Source organism: Emys orbicularis, chromosome 8, assembly GCF_028017835.1.
Source record: "Emys orbicularis isolate rEmyOrb1 chromosome 8, rEmyOrb1.hap1, whole genome shotgun sequence".
Taxonomy (NCBI): Eukaryota; Metazoa; Chordata; order Testudines; family Emydidae; genus Emys; species Emys orbicularis.
The window spans coordinates 10,636,665-10,659,156 of record NC_088690.1 but is presented as its reverse complement, the minus strand read 5'-3'; the positions used below and the strand labels follow the sequence as shown (position 1 = coordinate 10,659,156).

The 22,492-nt window shown below is 39.3% G+C and overlaps 1 protein-coding gene across 1 annotated transcript in view; it reads left to right on the top strand.

Moving 5' to 3' along the window:
• NRDC (nardilysin convertase) overlaps positions 1-22,492 on the top strand; it is a 43,423-nt gene that overhangs the window by 1,110 nt on the left and 19,821 nt on the right. Inside the window, exons 2-16 of the mRNA XM_065410155.1 lie at positions 5,235-5,538; positions 5,929-6,010; positions 7,847-8,000; positions 11,188-11,261; positions 12,422-12,517; positions 14,022-14,144; positions 15,799-15,856; positions 17,119-17,192; positions 17,443-17,512; positions 17,979-18,056; positions 18,488-18,608; positions 18,694-18,752; positions 19,775-19,829; positions 21,961-22,065; positions 22,320-22,443. Coding sequence (XP_065266227.1) covers positions 5,235-5,538; positions 5,929-6,010; positions 7,847-8,000; positions 11,188-11,261; positions 12,422-12,517; positions 14,022-14,144; positions 15,799-15,856; positions 17,119-17,192; positions 17,443-17,512; positions 17,979-18,056; positions 18,488-18,608; positions 18,694-18,752; positions 19,775-19,829; positions 21,961-22,065; positions 22,320-22,443 — 1,577 coding nt within the window. The remainder of the gene's footprint in view (positions 1-5,234; positions 5,539-5,928; positions 6,011-7,846; positions 8,001-11,187; positions 11,262-12,421; positions 12,518-14,021; positions 14,145-15,798; positions 15,857-17,118; positions 17,193-17,442; positions 17,513-17,978; positions 18,057-18,487; positions 18,609-18,693; positions 18,753-19,774; positions 19,830-21,960; positions 22,066-22,319; positions 22,444-22,492) is intronic.

Here is a 22,492-nt window from a genome sequence, read left to right as displayed (position 1 = left end):
GTTCAGGTTGAGGGAAGGAGAGAGGGTGTGATGAGACATCTTGACAGTAGAGGGCTGGCGTTGGGGAGAGATCCAAGTCAGCAGTAGAGCTGGCAATATCTTGTAAGCCTTATCCATTATACTGTGCTGCCACTATTTAATATTTGCAGGGTTAAAAATGTATGGCCAGGTCTAAACTAGAAACATTTGCTGATATAGCTTTACCAGTAAACTCTCTTAGCGTAGATACAGACTTATACTGCCAAAAAAAAAAAAAGGCTTTTTGGTAATATAACTTATACCTGTTTTCTATGTGAAAGAGGTTATATGGGTAAAAGCACCCTTATGCAGTTGTAAGTGCTTCTACAGTAGGGCTTTTGCAGGTATAAAAATGTTGCCCAAAAAATCACGCCGCTGACTAATGTTGCTGAGCTGTCAAAAGTTTCTAATAAAGGTCTGGCTTTCATTTTCCAGCTTGCCAATGACACACTAAAAACTAGTTCTGTCAAACAAGAGGGAAACCAGTCTGGGGAGTATGTGACCTAGCACCCATGTGCTTTAGGCCCTAAGTGAGCAAGGCACTTACCTAATTTTAAGCGGGGGGAGGGGGGAATTATTTTGTGTTTAAATATGCTGTGAATTCAACAAGGCATTTGCTTCAAGAAGAAGGAGGTGGAGGCAGAGGCAGAATAATCCAGTGGGAGTGGCTAAACAAGATGGAAATAAGTGGCCCATCTAATGATGGGACATGACATGTGTTTGTTGTGATGAGTAGCTTCCCTGGATCTGTTTATACGTATTTTTTTTTACATATGCATGCACCTAACCCTTTGAAGCATAATTAACCATCTATTTAGATACAGTTTAACAATTTTTAAATGGTTAGCTAGCTGGCACCCCTGTCACTAGCTAACTTAATTTTAAAGGTGTTAATCTGCATTTTACACTAGGCAGTAAGTGGTGTTTCAAAGGGTGCTACGTCCCCCACTTTTTAAAAAGCCCATCTCTCTTCCTAGTTTAGATAACACCTCGGGTACTAACAAAGTTAATTTTGTGGGTTGAGAGAAAAATGAAAGTGAATGCCTCGCTAATGGAGTCCTTAACCAAAGTGATATGACCACATGATAGAGTGGTCTCTGCACACACATCTTCCTTGAATGCAGCTTAATTTTATGGGCCACTGGGAGCAGTTAGCCATTTTTGCCATTTAGTTCCTGTAGCCTTCATCCCAATGAACAATATATGGCAGCCATTTTTAAAGAGGCCAGTTAACTGGATTTCTCTTAAGGAGATTTCTGTGTGCCAGCCTCTGTTTAATGCTAAACTTTCAGTCTTGAAGAATAAAGGCCAAAAAAATTGCCACTGGGGGTGAAGGCGGTACTCTTCATGCAGCCAGCTCCCACTGGCTGCATTTTGCCATTCCAGGCCAATGGGGGCTGCAGGAAGCAGCAGCCAGCACATCCCTCAACCCATGCCGCTTCCCGCACCCCACATTGGTGGGAACAGCGAACCGTGGCCAGTGGGAGCTGCGATCGGCTGAACCTGCAGATCCTGCAGGTAAACAAATCGTCCCGGCCCACCAGTGGATTTCCCTGATGGGCCGCATGCCAAAGGTTGCCGAACCCTGCCCTAACTCTTCTCTGATGGAAGTCAATGGTTAAAAGTCACTGATTTCCATTGGAGGGGAGTTAGGCCGGCACTTGAATGGTTTTGAAAATCTCACCCTTAGAACACAACTTTGGTGTTCCTGTATGCTATATCTGACAACCCATAAGCAAAGTATTCAAAAGGCAGGTAGTCTAACAGTATATGCCATCTACTTCTCCACTCACAGACACACACTTAACCACTACGGTACACCACAGACCGTACACCATAGCCTTAATTCTGTGTCCCAGTGATGCCAGTGTGCCACCATTACCTCTTGCCAAACTACACCCTTCACACAACAAAACAAAGTACCTCTGCCCTCTAGTGACATCATAATGGGGGGGGAATTTTAGATTGGTTAATTGGGACAAAAATATCCATGTCTTAGGTCATAATAGCCGGGCCACGCAGTAGCTGTGTCATGCCATCATTCAGTTGCCTTAACTGAACATTTCCATACCATTAATGAGTGTGTTTGGAATTCTTTAAGTTTAACCTTATCCGCGTTTCCTGGGTTTATAATATTTGTACTTGGATAATTACAGTATCCCTGTAATGTTCCTTAACCTAAATTGATATGTATCTCAGTCTTTATTAGTTATAAGAACAAAAGTAACAGAGAGTCCTGTGGCACCTTTAAGACTAACAGATGTATTGGAGCATAAGCTTTCGTGGGTGAATGCCCACTTCGTCGGATGCATGAAGTGGGCATTCACCCACGAAAGCTTATGCTCCAATACATCTGTTAGTCTTAAAGGTGCCACAGGACTCTCTGTTGCTTTTTACAGATCCAGACTAACACGGCTATCCCTCTGATACAAGAAAAAAAGTGACATTCTGACGCATAACTTATCTCCAAAATTGCTGTGTTTTGAGCATTCTCACTTTTATTACCCACAAATACTCTGTGGTATGTTCATCTGTATATCTGAAGCATCTTATATCAGCATTAGGATTTTAATTCAGTAAATGGAGTTTCCTCTGCTGGATGGAGCAGAGACTCTAGCTTGCTGTTTTTTTGGCTAGTTGACATGTAAGGAGGTAACTTGTCACAAGAATAAGTGTTCTGTTAATGCTAGCTATGGTGTTTAAATTTGATATCCCTTTTTAAAAACAAAATCCTAGCCATTCTGTGGCCAATGTCTAGTCTGAACAAACAACAATGAAGAATTTCTAAAAAGCAACCAAAATATACACCACCCTAGTTTGTCTTTATGTTTTAGGTTCAGTGATGGGAGTCCATCATTCCTACATGCTGCTCAGATACTAGCAGTAACTAGTGTTCAGTTATAGTTTGATTACACCTCTCTCTTTTTTTCCAGCTGTGACTAAAACATGGAAAAAGTGAACAATTAGCTCAACTAGCATCTCTGCTTAGCATTACCTAACTCTGTTTTAGATTCTTGCTAGCTGAAACCAAAGCGCCTTCAGCAGTTGCCTAGTTCATCCACAGCGTTGTTCGTGGAATCTGTTTCCCTGCCTTACTACTTAACATCTTCAGTGATGATCTGGAGGTGGGGAGTAAATATACAGTAGTATCATCTGCTCACTTATTTATAGGGGGAAGTGTGGTGAGGACAGAAAAAATAATGAAGACTTTAAAAGATAAAACTTGCCAAACCAGCATATGGCTTCTGTCAAATCTTTCTTCCAAAACAATAGGGATGCTGTGTTGCTTTACCTCAAGCTTCATATTGATCACTAGCAAATGAGTACCAATTGTGGGCCATGAAAAACTGAAGAAGCTAACGGTCTCCACCAGTGAAGAGGATAACTGATGCTGTTCAGTTGTAGGCATCCTGAAGCTATTCTGAAATTACATCAGTTGAGGATTGTGCTTTGAGTTCTATGGGATTCGAGTAAATATTATAGGCAGTATTTGGAATTGTATGTGTGTAACAGCTGTGATGGCCGAGTGGTTAAGATTTTGGACTTGATACTTATGCAGTTACAATTGTAAATAATTTTCCAAATTTGTATGTATGGTATAATTAAGATTCAGTGTTGGTGGTAGTGGGGTAGTTTTTAGTGCATGGAGTGGGGTTGTCTCAAAAGTTAATTATTTCTGCATAACAGAGAACTATTTTAAAAGCTATTGTCATGATACCTCCAACTAATAATAGTCTGGCTTTTCCTTCCAGATCAAGTGAAGGGAGGGCTTCTACCCTATTGGGTAAATGTGATCCTTGTCCTTGGCTGTGCTAAGGATGATAAATCCCTGCACAGAGGTGCAGTACGCGGAGGTGGTGACTTGGACCTCTTAGCCTTTTAGGTTGGTTTTGGCTCTGTAGAATGTAAATCATAACTTCATAACACTCAACAAAACACAAATGAGAATCAGCTGGAGAAGAATACACAGCTAACTTTTTTGTGGAAGTAGATTATCCAATGTGCATACATGAGTGGAGGGTGAAAGCTGTATTACTGAGAAGAGTTGTGGAGTAACACTGGGCAGCGAGTTACAAATTTGTGCTGCATAATAACAGCAAAGAAAGCCAGTTATTTTCTTTAGGCTGTAGCAGTTTAAAGTCATGGAGCAGAGAAGTGATATCTTCTCTCTGTTGTGAAGAAGAGGCGTCCGCTGGGAGGAAATTCAGAGCAACAATGATTGGGGTCTCGAGAAATTGACTTAAGGAAAGATTAAGACCCACTTCTACAAACTGCTCTTTGTGCATAGACCATTGCACAGGCAACGTAGAGTCCCATTCACTTCACTGAGCTTTCTAGGTCCGAAGGTCTGTCTGCATAAAACTAGTTGCACTTATAGGTGTATTTGCTTCAGGAAACTAATATGACATAGGGAAAGAACTTCATAAATAGCAACTGCAGCATTTGATGGTTTGTTTTTTTTAAGTTGCATAAGGTAATAAAAGTTCACATACTTTCCACTGACTTTATCTCACTGTAAAATTTTCATCTGGCTTCTGCTAGTGCTTTGAGCTACTTCCATGTCTCTCCATTAGTTCTTAAAATGCTCCTCACGTATATTCTGCAACCAACAGGTCTACAACAACACTGGATATTTCACATTCCTGTCATACTTTGACACCGGTATAGCTTGTCATATAATGTACGCTACCATAGCAGACTGAGCACTCGACAATCAAATATTCTGCATCTGTGTAGGAAAAAAAAAAAGTTGCACCAATAATTCACTCATATAAAGATAATTGTCAAGTAAAACACAATGAAGTCTCATGATATTACATCTTCCTTTCATACTTTGTAAACCTAGATCTGGAAAATCTGAATTGGGGATTGGGCCTTGTTATCCTTAACTATATGTGTCTTTAATAATGTAGGAATTAATGTATGTGCAGGCTGTTTTATAAAAGTTAAGCCCATGTCAGCTTATAAGGCATATTTAATTAAACAGCAAAAAATGTACTGGTAGATTAAGTTCTGGTTTTACTTTTGCACGGTGAAATTATTCATCTTGCTTTAGATCTTCAGTTGTTTTGATTTTAGAGGGTTTGACTAAGGAACTTCAGTTGAAGAGCCCAGAACAATTGTGGCAAATCCAGAAACACACAAACTTTCTGTGAGGTTCAGAGGTTTTAGGAAACAAGTGAAAAGTCTAAATAGTCATATAATTATTCTTATAGGTACATCAAATTACAAAATGGCTTGTGTGCGCTGTTGATTTCGGATTTAAATAACATGGACACTGCCCCTTCTGTGGTGTCTTCGGAGGGGGAGGACAGTGATGAATCTGAGGATGAAAGTGATGAGGATGACGACTCTGGAGCAGAGATTGAAGATGACAAAGAAGGTGATGATGACGACGATGACTATGATGAAGATGATAATGGTGGAGATGATGAGGATCTCAATGACCCTGATGACAGTGAATTGGAAGAACTAGCAGAAAAGGAAGAGACAAGAAAGAGGGGTTGTACAGAAAAGCAGGTATGTACTAATTTTACATGATGGAAAAATTGTTAAACGGAGAACTCCTGCCTAGGCACAAACTCTGAAGTGCTGTGGTCAGACAAGCAGGCTAGTCTTCCATGCATGTGTGTGTCCCCTACCTAATTTATCTTTGTATTTATATTGCCTTCATCACTTTTATGTGAGACCCCATCTCTTGCCCAGGTTTGAGCCTGTGCTGTTATTCATGAACACAGTGCTTGCCTAGTGATTGCAGCAGGAATAGCAGTAGAATGAAACATATTATAGTCCTGGTCCATATTCCTCTTCTGATCCTGGGGGGAATAGGGTAACTGCTTGATTGGTGTGGGATTCATTGCTACCAGATATAATTTTGAAAAATGACTCTTACCGTGGTGTATTTTCTAGTCTGCAGCTGCCCTTTGCGTTGCTGTCGGCAGCTTCTCTGACCCTGAAGACCTACCTGGATTAGCACACTTTCTGGAACACAGTATGTATCTGTTTATATTTCACATTTTCCTATTTCAGTGAAAAATGTGTTGCCATGTAGGTTTGACTTTATATAAGACACTAAAGAAGCAGCATTCTAGACTGCAGAATTACTGTTTTCCCATTTCAGATAGCTTGTGCCTGAGATTTTTCCCCACTGAACTCCACCTACATGTAGAATTCTTGCTTAATGACTGTTTGCATACAAAATAATTCTTCCTATCTAAAATCTTGTGATAGGTTGTAACTAGTATAAAATGTAGTTGAAGTTCAGTTTGTTTTAATTTTAAGGTACGGAGGATACTGTTTTGGAATAACATAATTTAATAAGGGAGAATGCAAAACATAATAAAAAGATGTATACATTAGTCGTAAGAATTAACTCCTTAACTTTGTATTTTGTAGATGCACACGCACACCCACCCCACTCTCTTTATCTGTGCCCAGATACAAAAACTCTGCTTTCTAACACTTAATCTATTATTATTAAATGTGGACCAAGCCTTTCTCAGAGAACTAAAAGCATGCTTGATTGATTCTGATTTATCTGGTTAGATGTGCAGGTCTCTAGAAAAATTCTGAATTCAACTGTTCTTCTTTTCCCTGATCCTATTTTCATTTGATTCAATGAATTGCTCCTTTGCAAACATTATCCAATAGCAATTCTAAAATTTTCTTCCGACAGCCATAGTTGAGTGGTGGATTTTTCTTTCTTCTTGTTTTGAGTGGTTATTTTTCTCTGTGGTCTTGTGAATTTGAGGGAGTGTCTCCCAAAACATGGCAATATAGGTTTTTATTAAAGTGTATATTGAAGGTTATCTTGTAAGCTTTCCGATATTCATGGGTAGTCCCAGGAAACACATATGAGAGATGAGGCACTTTAAAACAACAACAACAAAACCCTAAAACCCTTGGTCTTGATTTGCACACTCTTCCACTGCTTTTGTACCCATGTAACTCCATTGACTTCAGTGGAATTGTTCCTGATTTACATCAGGGTATGTGAGAGTACAACCAGAACCTTTGTTTTTATTGTTGTGCCTCATGTTTCCCTCAGGATAGGCTTCTTGCTTGTTCTTTAAATCTTGACTTTCCTGTCAAACAGGCTTGACTAGGAGGAAATTTAGGGGCTTTATGCCCCATCAATACTGAACTTTTTCCCTTTTAGTTCACCTCTCTCTCCTTTTCTGTATGCAATGTAGTTGTAGCCTTATTGGTCCCAGGATGTTAGAGACATAAGGTGGATGAGGTAATATCTTTTATTGGACCAGTTTCTGTTGGGTGTACCTTTTCCAGACCTGAAGAAGAGCTGTGTGTGGCTTGAAAGCTTGTCTTTCTCACCAACAGAAGTTGGTCCAATAAAAGAGATCTACTTTTCTGTAATGAATACAGTGGCAGATGAGCCCACAAATGGCTCATGGGAGGTGGTGATAGATAGCTTGCATGTCTGGCCTTTGTATAGTGACCACTACGGCCAAATTCAGATCAATATACTCGGTTGTCGTGGCTTAAAGACATACTTGAACATGAAACACTTGTCCTGAATTATTGCATGATGTTAGGCCCACAGTAACTGACCAGCCTGCTTTTCAACTGCCTTATCCATGATATAGTTGTTTATGTCTGTGGCAAGTTGCTGTAAACTGCTAGTATTCTTATTTGGTAGCATCTTGCACCCACTTGCTACTGGTATAAATGACTACACGAAGTGCAAGGCAGTGGAAAATCAGGCCATCAGTATGTAATTACTTCTTGTTCTACGTGATGGCTCTGTGAGCTGTCTTTCTGCAATCAAATGTTTATAAAATCTCCCTAATTTTGATGGCTTTTGTTTCAGTGGTATTTATGGGCAGTTTGAAGTATCCAGATGAGAATGGGTTTGACGCATTCCTGAAGAAACATGGGGGCAGTGACAACGCTTCAACTGACTGTGAACGGACAGTCTTCCAGTTTGATGTACAGAGGAAGTATTTTAAAGAAGCACTTGACAGGTAACTCGATCATACCGAACAAAGGATAGGTTAAAATAGACTAACATGATCTGTATCTGCCTGAGGAGACTGTGTAACTTTGCATTTTTTGTCTTGGCCTGATTGAAGGGAGCCAGCAGTGACTGAATCTTTAGAGGTCTCCTTATTGCAACAGATGACATAGATGGAGGGACTGACTGACTTTTGGATCTCTTGCTATCTTTTGAGATTGCAGCTGTACCTCACAGTTGTTTATATTCTCTTGGGATTAAGGTGATTTGTGCACCTGCTACGAGAGGAGGAAGGATTTCAATGGGTATGTCTACACAGCCTGTGGCAGTGAGCCTTCCAATCTGGGTTGACGGACTCGGGCTAGCGCTCTAAAATAGCATGTAGACAGTGTGATGGGTTCAGTCACAGAGACCCCCTTGGGACTGTCACCTGATGTGCTGAAATTACCTCTGAGCCCGTTTTCCCTGATAGCTTGGGACTCCAGAACCCTGCCTTGTTGAGCCAGACACACTAGTCTGCTGCAACACTGACCCAGGTCTGAACCATGCCCCCAAAGCTGCAGACTTTAACCAAAAACTGCTCAGCAAGTCACCTATCTCCAGCACCCAGACACCCATTTCCCAATGGGATCCAAACCCCAAATAAATCCGTTTTACTCTGTATAAAGCTTATACAGGGTAAACTCATAAATTGTCCACCCTCTAAAACACTGATAGAGAGATATGCACAGCTGTTTGCTCCCCCAGGTATTAATCACTTACTCTGGGTTAATTAATAAATGAAAGTGATTTTATTAAGTATAAAAAGTAGGATTTAAGTAGTTTCAAGAAATAACAGACAGAACAAAGTAAGTCACCAAGCAAAATAAAACAAAACATGCAAGTCTAAGCGTAATATATTAAGAAACTGAATACAAGTAAATCTCACCCTCAGAGATGTTTCAATAAGCTTCTTTCATAGACTAGATTCCTTCCTAGTCGGGGCCCAATCCTTTCCCCTGGTACAGTTCTTGTTAGTTCCAGCTCAGGTGGTAACTAGGGGATTTCTCATGACTGGCAGCCCCCTTTGTTCTGTCTCTCTGGGTCCCCACCCCTCCTTCTAAATGGAAAAGTACTAGGTTTAAAATGGATTCCAGTACCAGGTGACATGGTCACATGTCCTGTGAGACCCTAACCTCCATTCTTTCCGGCCTGACTAACAGGAACACAGGAAGGCTTACAAGTAAACAGAGCCATTTACAACCAATTGTTCTAGTTAGTGGGAACCATCAAGATCCTAAGCCACTGTTAATCGCCCACACTTTGCATAAGTACAATAGGACCTCAGAGTAATTCTTCATATTTCTAATTTTAGATACAAGAAGGATACATTCATACAAATAGGATGAACACACTCAGTAGATTATAAGCTTTGTAATGATACCTTACAAGAGACCTTTTGCATGAAGCATATTCCAGTTGCATCATATTCATACTTATAAACATGTTTCCATAAACGTCACAGAGAGCACTTTGAAGTTGTGTTTCAGGATGGAGTTGGGGCTCTGAAGTCTGCCCTCTTTGGCTTCAGAGCCTGGCCCCCAAAGCGCTGTCTGCATGCTATTTTTAGGGCATTTAACGCAAGCCCCGATAGCCCAACTCTATCAAACTGGGCTGGGAGGCTTGCTGCCATGGGCTGTGTAACTATACATGCACAATGTGTGTTTACTGCAGATAACATGTTGGCTATATTTTAGGACTTTATAGTAAAGTCTCCTGTTGTTGCATTTCTAGTTAATTCCATTTATCAACTACTCAGGAGAGGTGCAGCTAGAATCTTTTAGTGGCCTGTTCCTTTTAAATATGTGTCCCTGAAGCTATTTAATTTTTGGTTAAGTCTCTTTTCAAAAAAGAGAGAATCTTCAGTCTTACAAAAGCTCTAGTTTATGTGGTCCACAATACTATTCAAGAAAGTCCATGTTTAGTGCCATGAAAGATCATTGAGTTTGCTCACACAAGGCCATATGATATGTTAGCACAATAAAGCTCCATCAGTCTAACTGGATTCCTGCCATAAGGAGAAAAATATTCTCTCTCCTTTTGAGAAGTGCAAGTTTAATATTTTTAATACATGTATTTCCCTCTTCTTGCCCCCCCATCCTCCTGCAGGAGGAAACTAGGCTGCACTGCAATTAGGTGTTTTTATCAAAGCCATTAATATGTTGATTGAGCTAAGGTTTGCCTGAGAAGGTACACACGATGGGAGTGCTGCTTTTATGGGAGCTATGAGCAAACATGTAAGGACAGAATTCAGCCCTTAAAGGGCTGAAATCAGCCCAGCTTGAAGGGGTCTAGAAACTAGCAACAAAATATTTAGAGGTATGTTAAGATTTTTCTTCTACAGAGAGACTGAAAAGGATGGGGCTATTGTGACAAAGAAAGGATATGATAGTCTGTAAAGTAATGTATGGTATAGGAAAAAGTAATTCCTGTTAACCGTACTCATACAAGAATGACTGCAGCCAATGAATGTGAAAGGCAACAAATTACAAACTAATGAAAGGAAATATTCTTTAGTTCAGTGGATAATGAAGCTATGGAATGCTTTGCCTCATGATGTTAAAGCAAAAAGCTGAATAGGATTTAAAAAAATAATTAGACGTTTATTTATTTTCATTGTTTACTAGTCTCCAGTAAAAGGTAACCTACCCAAAGCTCTTGCCAGTCTCTAAAAATACACTTATACATAAACAGCTTGTCAATTACTCCAAGATCAAATCACCTAACAACTGCATTGATATTGTCAAATTGAATTTAAAAATTCAATGCTTAATCCCTTATCCGTTGAAGCATCTGGTCCTGGTGGCCACCGTTGGAGATGAGAATCAGGCTAGATGGACCACTGATATGATCATTCTTAGGATGTAAAGGCAGATAACTGTGCATTCTATGGTACCATGTCCTACCAATACACTTCCACTCCAAAGAGCAGGGGGCCTTGCTTTTTTTTTTAGTTTTTAAGAATACTTAAAAATTGGCTTTATAAAATTTTCTATAAAGGCTTTAAGAACTGGTGCAAATCCTAAATGTAAAAACAGTGGATGTTGTTTGTCACAAAAACAGGTTTTTTTTTTTGTTATAGAAAATCTGTTTTGTTTTTATTCTTCTCATTAGACAATGGGGGAAAATGAAATTTACCATTTTTTTTTATTTTTTAGGTGGGCACAGTTCTTCATTCACCCACTAATGATCAGGGATGCAATTGACCGGGAAGTTGAGGCTGTGGACAGTGGTAAGTGTAATGTTCTTCTCGCCATTATTCTTCCCACCTCACCATTATTCTTCAGAATGTTTGGTGCTTGGTATAACAATATATTGCACTTAAAGTACTGAATTTATTTAGATGCTGTTTCCCCTCAAATGTAACCAATATGCTCCACTTCTAATTCACCACATGTTCTAGTAAAGCCCAAAGTAGTATCTAATTGGGCAAGGAGTACCTAGGTTTTCTGACAACAAGGCAGTACATATATCTGACAGAAGCACGTCTTTGCTAAATCAGTGAAGCAAAACAAAACTGATGTACAGAATGAAAAAGAAGGAGGTTAGAGGTAATCTGCAAAGAGGTGAAAAGGTTGCTGCTGCTTTTTGATGCTCTGATACATAAAGAAGAGCTGAAAGGGGTGAGCTTTTAAGGAAATATTAAAAATATTTTTTCTTCTTGTTTTTTAAGTTAGGAATTATAAGTCTGGTCTTTCCTGATTTTGTTAGAGGACATACTAATGGCCCCAAATGTGTATTGTGAACTTTCTCATCCCTTCCACTGAAGGTGGGGCAATAGGATCTTTAACAAGGATGTCTTTTCTCTGAAGTGCTTCTCAGGGGGCTGAGTTTAATTTAAAGTTATTAACAAAAACAGAGTTTAAAACAGTCTAAGAATCCCTCATGCTTCAGCAGCTCAGTGTTCAATCTCTTGATTTCATAATCCTGCTGGAGTTCCAGGGTAGATAAACTTTGGCTATAAACTACAAGGAATAGTAATATTTAACCTGTTCTATTGTACTTTCTTTTTAAAGGTCCAATTCCACAAGGTGTTGCCGGTCCTCCATTCCCACTAAATGGAAGTTGAGGGCATGCAAAACGTTGCAGGATTGGGCACTAAATGTCTCCCTCCCCCCCCCCCCCCCCCCTTTCTCCGTTTCCCCTTCCCTCCCCATACTTGGCTTCTCAGCAATGAACTGAGGTTTTGTTCTCTTCTCTTCTCTGTCCATTTTGAGCACAGGGGGTAAGTGATGTAGTTCAGCTACTTCACTGCTGCTTCATGTGCCTGGCAAAAAATGCTCCCAGTGCTGCTCCATGTAATGTGTCCCCTGTGAAGGTTAGTATTAGTTACATAGCAACATTGCCTCGCATAGCGATGATTAATACAGTGCTAATGCTTTAAATTAACAGAGTATCAACTAGCAAGACCCTCTGATGCAAACAGAAAGGAAATGCTGTTTGGAAGCCTTGCCAGGCCTGGGCATCCTATGAAGAAATTCTTTTGGGGTATGTTCTTCTCTGACATTCTAAGACTTCATTAAACATGTGGTGTTAGAAAAGGTAGCAAAATGTCTTAACGATATGAGATTATTTGTAGTATCACACTAAAATCTGGTGGCAGTTGAAATGCGTGAAAACAGTTCTTCATTCTGAATACAGTAAAACACTTTGGGATAAAAGGTGCAATATCTATTTAATATATTTTCAACGGTAGCCCTTCTGTTTAGCTGATGCTAATTAGACTGGCTCATGGTCATTTTGTGTTAGTGTACTGGTGATGCTCTCTAGGGAAGCCCTGGTTTGCATAACCTCTTGTCTTTTTCCTTTAAAAATCCTTGGAAAAATAATATTTGTATTTGGACATAAAAGAAAAAGTACATGTGGGCTCACAAGGACTGAGTCTAGGAAGATATTTCAAAAGGGTTGGTTCAGTCTCAGGGCTGCAGTAGCAGCTGAAGAGTTGCTTCACTGCCATTCCACAGCCTTGTGGGTGGGAGAGAATTCACTTCATATGGTCCCAGGAGAGCCCTTCTGCACCAAGCCCCAAGTGTGCTGGTGTGCATAAGTTACAAGATAATGCTTGTGTTAAACCCTATCAGCTTTGAAATCTAGCCAGGTTAAAAAATGGAGTGTAGTTCCATGTGCTACATCAGGGGTCGGCAACCTTTCAGAAGTGGTGTGCCGAGTCTTCATTTATTCACTCTAATTTAAGGTTTCGCGTGACAGTAATACATTTTAACATTTTTAGAAGGTCTCTTTCTCTATGTCTATAATATATAACTAAACTATTGTTATATGTAAAGTAAATAAGGTTTTAAAAATGTTTAAGAAGCTTCTTTTAAAATTAAATTAAAATGCAGAGCCCCCCGGACCGGTGGCCAGGACCCAGGCAGTGTGAGTGCCACTGAAAATCAGCTCGCGTGCCGCCTTCGGCACGCGTGCCATAGGTTGCCTACCCTTGTGCTACAGCTGAATCTCTCCTGACAACTGTTGCAGTTTTACAATCACATTTTCCTTTAAAAAAAACAAACAAACAAAAACAAAATTTGCAATAGGGGAGAGAGAGCATCGCATAAATAGGGGAAACGAAAAGGCCATACACCAACAGCTGTCCACAGTGGAGAAAGTGAACATACAGAAAACACTTTTTTTTTTGAAATATTTGTTACTTGTAACAATACTAAGTAAAAACTGAGTGAAGTGTAACTTCAAAGTTGATGTTCCTTTAACTCTGTTTTCTAGCAGTTGTTTTTGTGTGTTAATACAGAACCTTAACTTTAGTTAAAAAAATTTCTGTGTATGTTTCCAGCATTTCTTCATGTTTTTGTGCCATTAGAACACTCTGTGCCAGATCCTGTATCCCTTGCACATGCAGAATTCCTGTTGGCTTTACTGGGAGTTTTTGGTACTCAAGGAGTCCAAGACTGGGTTCTGTGATCTTATGTTATATGAGGCTCTGGCATATCTGTATCCAGATAACTGACTTTTTTTTTTTTTAATATATTTACAGGCAATGCAGAGACACTCAAACATGAGCCTAAAACGAATAATATTGATACCTACACCAGGCTGAGGGATTTCTGGCAGCGCTATTACTCTGCTCACTATATGACTTTAGTTGTCCAATCTAAAGGTAACAGCAGTTGTTGCTTAAATACAGTCAGTTATTTACTGCTTTGAAGTAGTGGTCTGTTTCAGTCTCAGCTCAGCACTATCCCCATCTACTTACATAATGCTTCACATCTGTGACTTGTGTTGTTCTACAAACTTGTCAGGCAAGCATCTATATGCGTAGCTTTTAAACATTTAAATTAGTTTATGGGACTGTCTTGGAGATCTAACCATCAGTTGTGAAATACCTAACCAGGGAACCACAAGTTTGAATCCCGGCTTGACTCTCTCACCTGTCTTTGATCTCCTTACGTTGATTTCCAGCAGCTTACTTTTTTGTGTTTTTTCAGGTGAGATCTTAACGCACAGGATCTGTCTTCTCTGTATGGAAACTAGAGATTTTTTGACTTTTTTCAGTAGGAATTAGGGGTTTGTCCTGGGCAAAACTGCATGGCACACACCACAACTTGAATGCAGCTGAAAATGATGACATTTCAGTGATGAAATGATTTTGTACTTTGGGCTGATAGATTATATAAATGACATCCTGATCGACTTTGTGTTAGGTCTCAGTTCAGCAAAGCACTTAAGCTTGAGGTTAAAGGGAGTTGATCATGCTTAATTAAGCATGTGCTTGAGACCTTTATTCAATAGGGATAGACGTAAGCAAACTCTTGAAGTTAGGTATGGGCTTAAGTGCTGCTTTTGAGTCTCAAATTCTCTGTGCCTCAGTTCTCCCTCTGTAAAAATAGGGATGATACCTTTTCTTCTCTGACCTTTATTTTTCCTATCTAGACTGTATGCTTTTCAGGGCAGAGCCTGTGTGTTACCAGACTTTTGTGCAGGACCTATCAGGTTAGAGCTTCTAGAGATGCTACTATAATAATGGAAAACATGCTAAGTTGGATGCATTGGCCTTGGGTAGTATTTGCAAAAGGCAGATTACAGTAGTTCTGTTGGTTTTGCTTGTGATTGGAAGAAATGCATGGGAGCCACTAGCCCTGCAAGTCATCTCCATAGTCCATCTCTGTTAAAGAAATGTCGTCTTTTTTCTTTTCTATAAAAATCATCACTTTTCTTGTGATATGAGGAACACTAATGTACTGGTTGGAATGCAGAATTCTTGCTAGTCACACTTTTGCTATTTCATGATTTTTTTGAGCTGTTAACTTTATATAATCATTCCTTTACAAGGAAGCAAGGGAAAAAGTGCTTCTCATGTGATACTCTGCAATATGCTACTTAGGTGCACAACTACACCAGATTTGCCCCTTCTCAGACTGCTGCATCAGTTCTGTCCTTGGGGTGATTGAACAGATCTAGTATACTAGGCATTTTGCAAATCCCAAAGCTGTTAATGCTTATAAACAGGCACTCCAGGTACCACCAACCTTTCAATATCAGTCCTAATAAGCGTGTGGTGCAGGTGGTACAGAGCAACATCAAGACATGATCCAAGGCCAGGTTTATATGGGGTTTGGGAAAATCAGAGTCAACCCAACAGGTTTTGATGTTTGCACTCCAGCACTTACCAGTTTAGAGAGAACTGGCCTGCTGTCTCCCTAAATTAACTTGGGCAAATGGGGCAGGATTGGTAACCTGCCCTTATCATCCTGAGAATCTGCCTTTGTCCTTCAGCAAGGCGTATTTTTTTTTTTTCTCTCTCTCCTTACTAGAAACTCTGGATACTTTGGAAAAGTGGGTGACTGAAATCTTCTCAGCGATCCCAAATAAGTAAGATTCTTTTCTGATTACTTTCTTACATGGAAGCTGTGAAATTACATTGCAGACTTACAAAATTCCATGCATGCACTGTTCAAAACTGTTGAGATTTTTAAAATGCCATTACCTCCATTATTGAGGAAATTATCCTCTTCTAACTGACTGAATACTGGTTGACTTTGGAGGTTAAAAGTTAGGTTTTATTTTGATTAAATATTTCTTAATGTTTTTGCATAGCAAGTTTTAAGCATTTAAGATGCTATGAGGTATCCATCCGCCTGAAGTTAGAGTGTGATTGGCATCTGCTACACCTGTGCTGATGCCTTGTTGCCTGCTGTGGTTGGATGGAAAATTATAATCTGCAGTTACAGCATTCTAAATCTTACATCACTGCTTTGTGTTAAATAAATGGCAGCAAGTTACAGCTGAATCATGGTTTGTGGTGGTTGTTAGCTGTCATCTTTATAACTACAACAGGTTTTGATTGTGGCCTTTCAAACTAATACAGTATAATCCACTATATCATGCTGTCTAAAATGGGCACGTAATCCAAATGTAGTCTTAACCTTAAAATTGCTGAATTCATAGGGTGTATCCCCTCAATTAACAATAAAATAATATAAATAAAACAATCTTACCAATTTGTGGCTGAAAATGACTGTTTTCCCCCATCTCATACCTACCATTTTGGTGTGAATGCTTCTTGATGTGTTATAGAACACTGGGTGACTTGCACACACTTCCTCAAACTGCAAGTTCCTGCTGACAAAATATTTGTTTAAAGATAGCACCCTTTTGTTTACTTATCTATGTCAATATCTCTATTAGAAATCCAAGAGGGATAGGGAAAACAAGGGGCTCTCACAACCTACCAGGCTCTTAACAAGGTGTGGTGGTGGGGTCTGTGTGTGGATTTTGTGATATTCTTGCCTGCACCTGCTCCAAACTCCTGTTCCATGCTAGCTTTGGGAGGTTCGGTGCCATCAGTGGAGTGATGTGCCCAAAACTTGGGGAGCAGGGTTTGTGGAAGTCTCATGGGACTGGTGAATGTCGTGTGTTCTTTTATTCAGGATGTGTGTAGCTCTTGTGCCCTAATCCAGAGTCACATCAAAAGACTAGACATTTTGGTTCTCTAGGGGCTTGAGGTTATCATCACTTCAGGACCGTGGGCATAAGGCAGCTTGTACGTGCCTCTGTGTGAACCTGGATCATGACCAGTAAACATCATGCTACATACTTCTATTTTATTTTTTTTTATTTTTATTTTTTTTAAGTGGCTTACCCAGGCCAAGCTTTGGTCACCTGACACAGCCTTTTGACACACCAGAATTTCACAAACTTTACAGAGGTGAGTGAACTGATTTCTTCTTTCTGTATTGTTAAGTGTTCTAAATTGGAATTGTATATACCACTGTGCAGATTCTTATTTCTTTGTTTTAAAATGGACAATATATTTTTGTTTTAATAATGTAGGGTTATGTATTTTTCCCACTACTTTCTGCATTAAATACAATATTTTGCCCACTTCTGATTTATCAGACTTCGAGACAGGAGTAGTAATGTATTTGCATTTAATTAATACATTTCTTCCTGTTCAGTTTTTCCAGTCAGAAAAGTTCATTCATTGAGCATCACCTGGGCACTTCCCCCACAGGATCAGCATTACAGGTGAGGATGGACAACATCTTATTGATAACACATGCTTGACTATAGGGGAAAAAAATCCTCTAAATAACTGAGGCTCTTTGGATTTGTTCATATTGCAAGTTGTGCTGGTTTAAGTAAAGATGTGTGTTTAAAATTAATCTAAATAAGCTAGTGCAAACCCCTGTGTGGACACTCTTAAACTGATTTACATCTGTTTTATATAGATTAAGTTTAAATTGATAATCAGTAAGGGAGCTGTTAATCTCAATGTCCTGATTAATTTTTAGTTGAGTCACTATGTTCTGTCTACCTAAATTCCACTTGTATTTTCAATTTGATATCTCTTTATAGAGATGCTGTTTAAAGATGACACTTGTCGCGGGTGAATTGGGCAGTGTATAACGTAGTTGTTTGTCTAGTGACTTGGGATCTTCGCATAAAAGATGTTAGTTTTACCTCTTGTCATTGTAAACTTTTTTTGTTTTAGGGTGAAGCCACTTCACTACATCTCCTGGCTAGTTGGACATGAAGGCAAAGGCAGTGTTCTTTCCTTTCTTAGGAAAAAGTATGTATCAGAGTTCAATATAGTGTCCACTGTAATAAAGTGAAAAATAATATTCTAAAGTGAAAATATTTGGGAAAATTGATCTAAGATTAAGAAGAGTCAAATTTTCTTGGTAATTCCCTTTCAAGTTTGTGGCAGCCATGTTACTTAGTTTAGGATACTCTGATAATTTACTTCCTCCTAGAAGTAAACTTACTTCCCTTCTAGAATGTTCGTTCTTTCTTTCTTTCTCAGAGCTTTGCACTATGTTTTGTGAATTGGTAGAAAGGTATCTTGTGGTAGTCTGTTTTGGTATCTCTTTGAAAGTCCTTCAGGCAGTCCTTTCATTATGCAAGTCAGAGATAAGCTCAAATAAGTGTGCTGTAATTATAGCCATACTTCAGGATAGCTTTTAACTGGAATAATGGATACTGGGTTTAAATCTTCAATAGATTTTGGGCTCTTGCATTATATGGAGGAAATGGTGAGACAGGATTTGAACAGAACTCCACCTACTCTATCTTCAGCATTTCTGTGACTTTGACAGATGAAGGTTACAAGCACTTCTATGAGGTAAACCTTATTGCAATTTGGATTTCTGATCATTTTGGTATTTCCAAATGTCAAAATAACTTTATCAGTTTTTCTTTGTCTTCAGGTTGCACATGTTGTATTTCAGTATCTGAAGATGTTGCAGAAAAGAGGACCAGATAAAAGGTAACCATTTAAATCCTTTGTAGTGTGTGTTTCACCCTTTTACTTTTTTGATAAATATATATTAGAACAGATGCAGTGAATCAGTGGTGGAAAATAACTTATTTTAAAAAAAAACCCAGGAATTGTAGGTCACCATAAAAAGGCAATGTGACAAACAGCAGTGGAGTGGTAACTGTCACCTACTGGGGTTTGCTGACTGCTCTTGTATGCTTTAACCAAAGGGCTAGTGTTCAGAGAGCACAATTTTATGTGCTCTTACCTTGTTATTTCCATGTGGATGATCCAAGTGCTCTGATTTTAGGGTTGGGAAAATAGCACCGATCTAACTTAAACTGGTTTTTAAACCAATGTAGATAAACCAGTGCTAGCTCCTGCTTATGGACACTTTTTTCCGTTTAAGAACAGTTTATTTTGTTTTAACTTAAAGTTGTTACTAACAGACTTAAGGTAGACCAAGTAAGCCTGTTTTAAAGCGAAATAAGTGTCCATGCAGCATTTTGCACTGGTTAACTAAATTAGTTTAAAATAAACTGGTTCAACTCAGCATGTCCTTAGTGGAAGACAAAAAAGCAAGAAGTGGAGAATTCTGTCCTAGGGAATTGCTAAAGACATCCCTGAATGCCACATCCTTCCCCAATAGTAAGCTCAAGCATTTCTGAATTTGGTGTAGTAGTTGGAGCCTGAGACTAGAAGTCATGAGTTGAGGATTCTGTTTTCGGTTCTTTAACTAACTTGCTCTCTGATCTTGACTATTTTGTGATTCGATATCTCCATCTATAATAAGGGCATGATTATTTGCAGGAATAATGAGGGCCAACTGACAATGGTAAACTGCTTTTGAGATTCCCAGATAAAAGGAGTTGTATGTGTATTTCGAGTGCACGTCTCATAGATGTATGAAGAATTATTGCAGAGAAACTGACTTCAACTTCCACTATCATATCTTACCTAGAAATGGTGTTTCATTTGTGTCTTGGTAATAAATGTTGCAATGTAATGGAGAAACTTTTTTCCTCCTACAGAATTTGGGAAGAGATCCAGAAGATTGAAGCTAATGAATTTCATTACCAAGAACAGGTACTAGTTAATCTTCATCAGTTGCTTTCTGTGTGTAGCTTGTCTGTCAGAGGATTTGAAAATTCTGATCTCACAATACTTTGAAAACATAGATGAGATGAGGCAGAACGAGAATGTGTTAAACATAAATAATTCATATTTTAGGTAGAGAAATGTTAGACTTTGACTTGTGAAATTGTCCTTTAACAAAACCAAAACACAACTTGAATTTTTTGCATGTGGTGCCCTTCCAAGGGCCATCATCCCTTTCTTCACATTTTGATCTTCTTTTCCTTGCTTATTATGGTCAGTTTCTCTTTATCGTCCGATTTATATTGTAAAATCCTTGCAGAGGGAACCTTGTCTTATTTACCTGTAGGGTGCTATGAATGCTAATGATGCCCTCTCCCTCTCTCCCCCCCCAAGCATTTCTGCATACTCTCATTTGTGGGGAAACAGCTCTTGGTACTGTGGCACTTCAGGGCACTTATTACAGAAAGCAGCGCTGATGTGTTAAGGGGTGAAGAATGAGTTGGGCACACAAGGGGTAATGTGTTAATGAAATCCTTGTTCGCTATTAAAGCATTAAACAGTTAAGTGCGGTCTGTGGTTTTGTGTCAAGTTATTACTGGCTTACTCCCATTGTAACAAAAGCTTTTTAACCTTTTAAGAAAGATACAGGAAAAGAAGGAAAAACACTTTAAAGCATTTGAAATGGAAAGTATTAAGGCTTTCATTTTAACAGTATCCATTATTCCCTTTCCCTTTAGCTAGAGTCTCTTACAGGAGAGATGCCTGTTTGACAGGATTTTCGATGGTATTAACTGTCTCTTTTGAGGAAAAGAGAAAAGGTTAGTTTAGATCAGTGGTTCTCAAACTTTTTCTATTGGCGACCCCTTTCACACAGCAAGCCTCTTGAATGTGACCTCCCCCTAAAATTAAAAATGGGGGGATTTAATTTAATGGGGGCTTGGGCTGTCAGCCCTATGCAGGATTGACAGACAGCTCACAACTCCCACGTAGTAACGTCGCAACCCCCAGTTTGAGAACCCCTGGTTTAGATGGTTTGGAGCTGTTGTTGAAGTCCCAACTTTGCTTCCTTTAAGACAAAACAAGACACAAATACACACAAAGTGGGAGAGAAGTCTAGCAAAGATAACAAATGTGCCGTGGGTAACTTCAGAAAGTTAAGCGTTTCTGAATTGTGGATTGGAGTTAGGCTAAATAGCTGAACTCACAGCTTCTGATTTCCTCTCAGGACTGGAGAGAAACTTGTTGTAGACTTCACTGCATCAATCATGTGCTAAAGACCTTGTCCCAGGTGTGATTACCAGGTGGTACAATTGGCATTTGTAAAAAAACAGGGACAGCTACTGTTTGTATATGCTAGTGGGTCTCAATCTATTTACCATTGTGGGACGTGTATGTGGCCCACAGTGTGTTATCCAATACAACCTGTATGTCCCTGAAGATTTCACTTGGGCCGCAGCTCTGTGCTGATTGGGCTGCAAGGGCCCATGGGCCTCAGGTTGAGAACCACTGGTATATGCCTTGCATCAACATGATCCAGCCATTGACATCGTGCAATGCCTTTTTTCCCTAGTGTAGACAGACCCATAATTGTAGCCAGGATAATACAGTTATTTTTCTTGCTTTTGTAAAAGTACAATCAGATCTAACCTCTCTGCAGCTAGTCACAAGATAGGGAGAAAGCAGAAACCTTTTCATTAGTAAAAAGCAACAGAGGGTCCTGTGGCACCTTTAAGACTAACAGAAGTATTGGGAGCATAAGCTTTCGTGGGTAAGAAGAAGTGAGGTTCTTACCCACGAAAGCTTATGCTCCCAATACTTCTGTTAGTCTTAAAGGTGCCACAGGACCCTCTGTTGCTTTTTACAGTTTCAGACTAACACGGCTACCCCTCTGATACTTTTCATTAGTGTTTCTTCTTAAGGATGAGCCCTCTAATGTTGCAGGGCTGGGGAGAAGTGGGTGTTTGAGTGCCATGAGTAAGGATTTGTTTATGAATTGCATTTAGGCTCAATAACCAGAACTAAAACTCAACAAGTGCAGCACACAATAAATTCTACTTAGCAAAAAAAAGTTAACGTTTCAGATGTCTGATGTGTGAAACACCATTTTACTTGTTTACAGACTGATCCAGTTGATTATGTGGAAAGCCTTTGTGAAAATATGCAGTTGTTTCAGAAAGAGGACTTTTTGACAGGAGATCAGCTTTTGTTTGAATACAAACCTAATGTAAGTAGCACTGTAGCTCTGAATATGTATATTTGAAGTGTACAAGTTTGGGAAATTCAGACATATTGGAATGGGTTTTTTAGATTACTTGCATCACTTCTGTAATGAAAAAAAATTTAGAAAGCAGATTGCTTGGTTAAGAGTAGATGTGTAATCTTTTTGTCTTCTGGATTTTCAGAGTAATTTTAAATTTTACAGCTTGACAGACACAGCTAAAGTTGCATTTGAACTCAGATATTGGTTTATCTTTGTAGGTCATTGCTGATGCCCTTAACCAGCTCTGCCCTCAGAGAGCCAACCTGTTTCTGCTGTCTGCTGCCAATGAAGGAAAATGTCACCTGAAGGAGAAATGGTTTGGGACACAGTACAGTGAGGAAGGTAAAATGACCCTTTCAAGTGTCTGAGGTCACAGAGCCTATTAAACAGG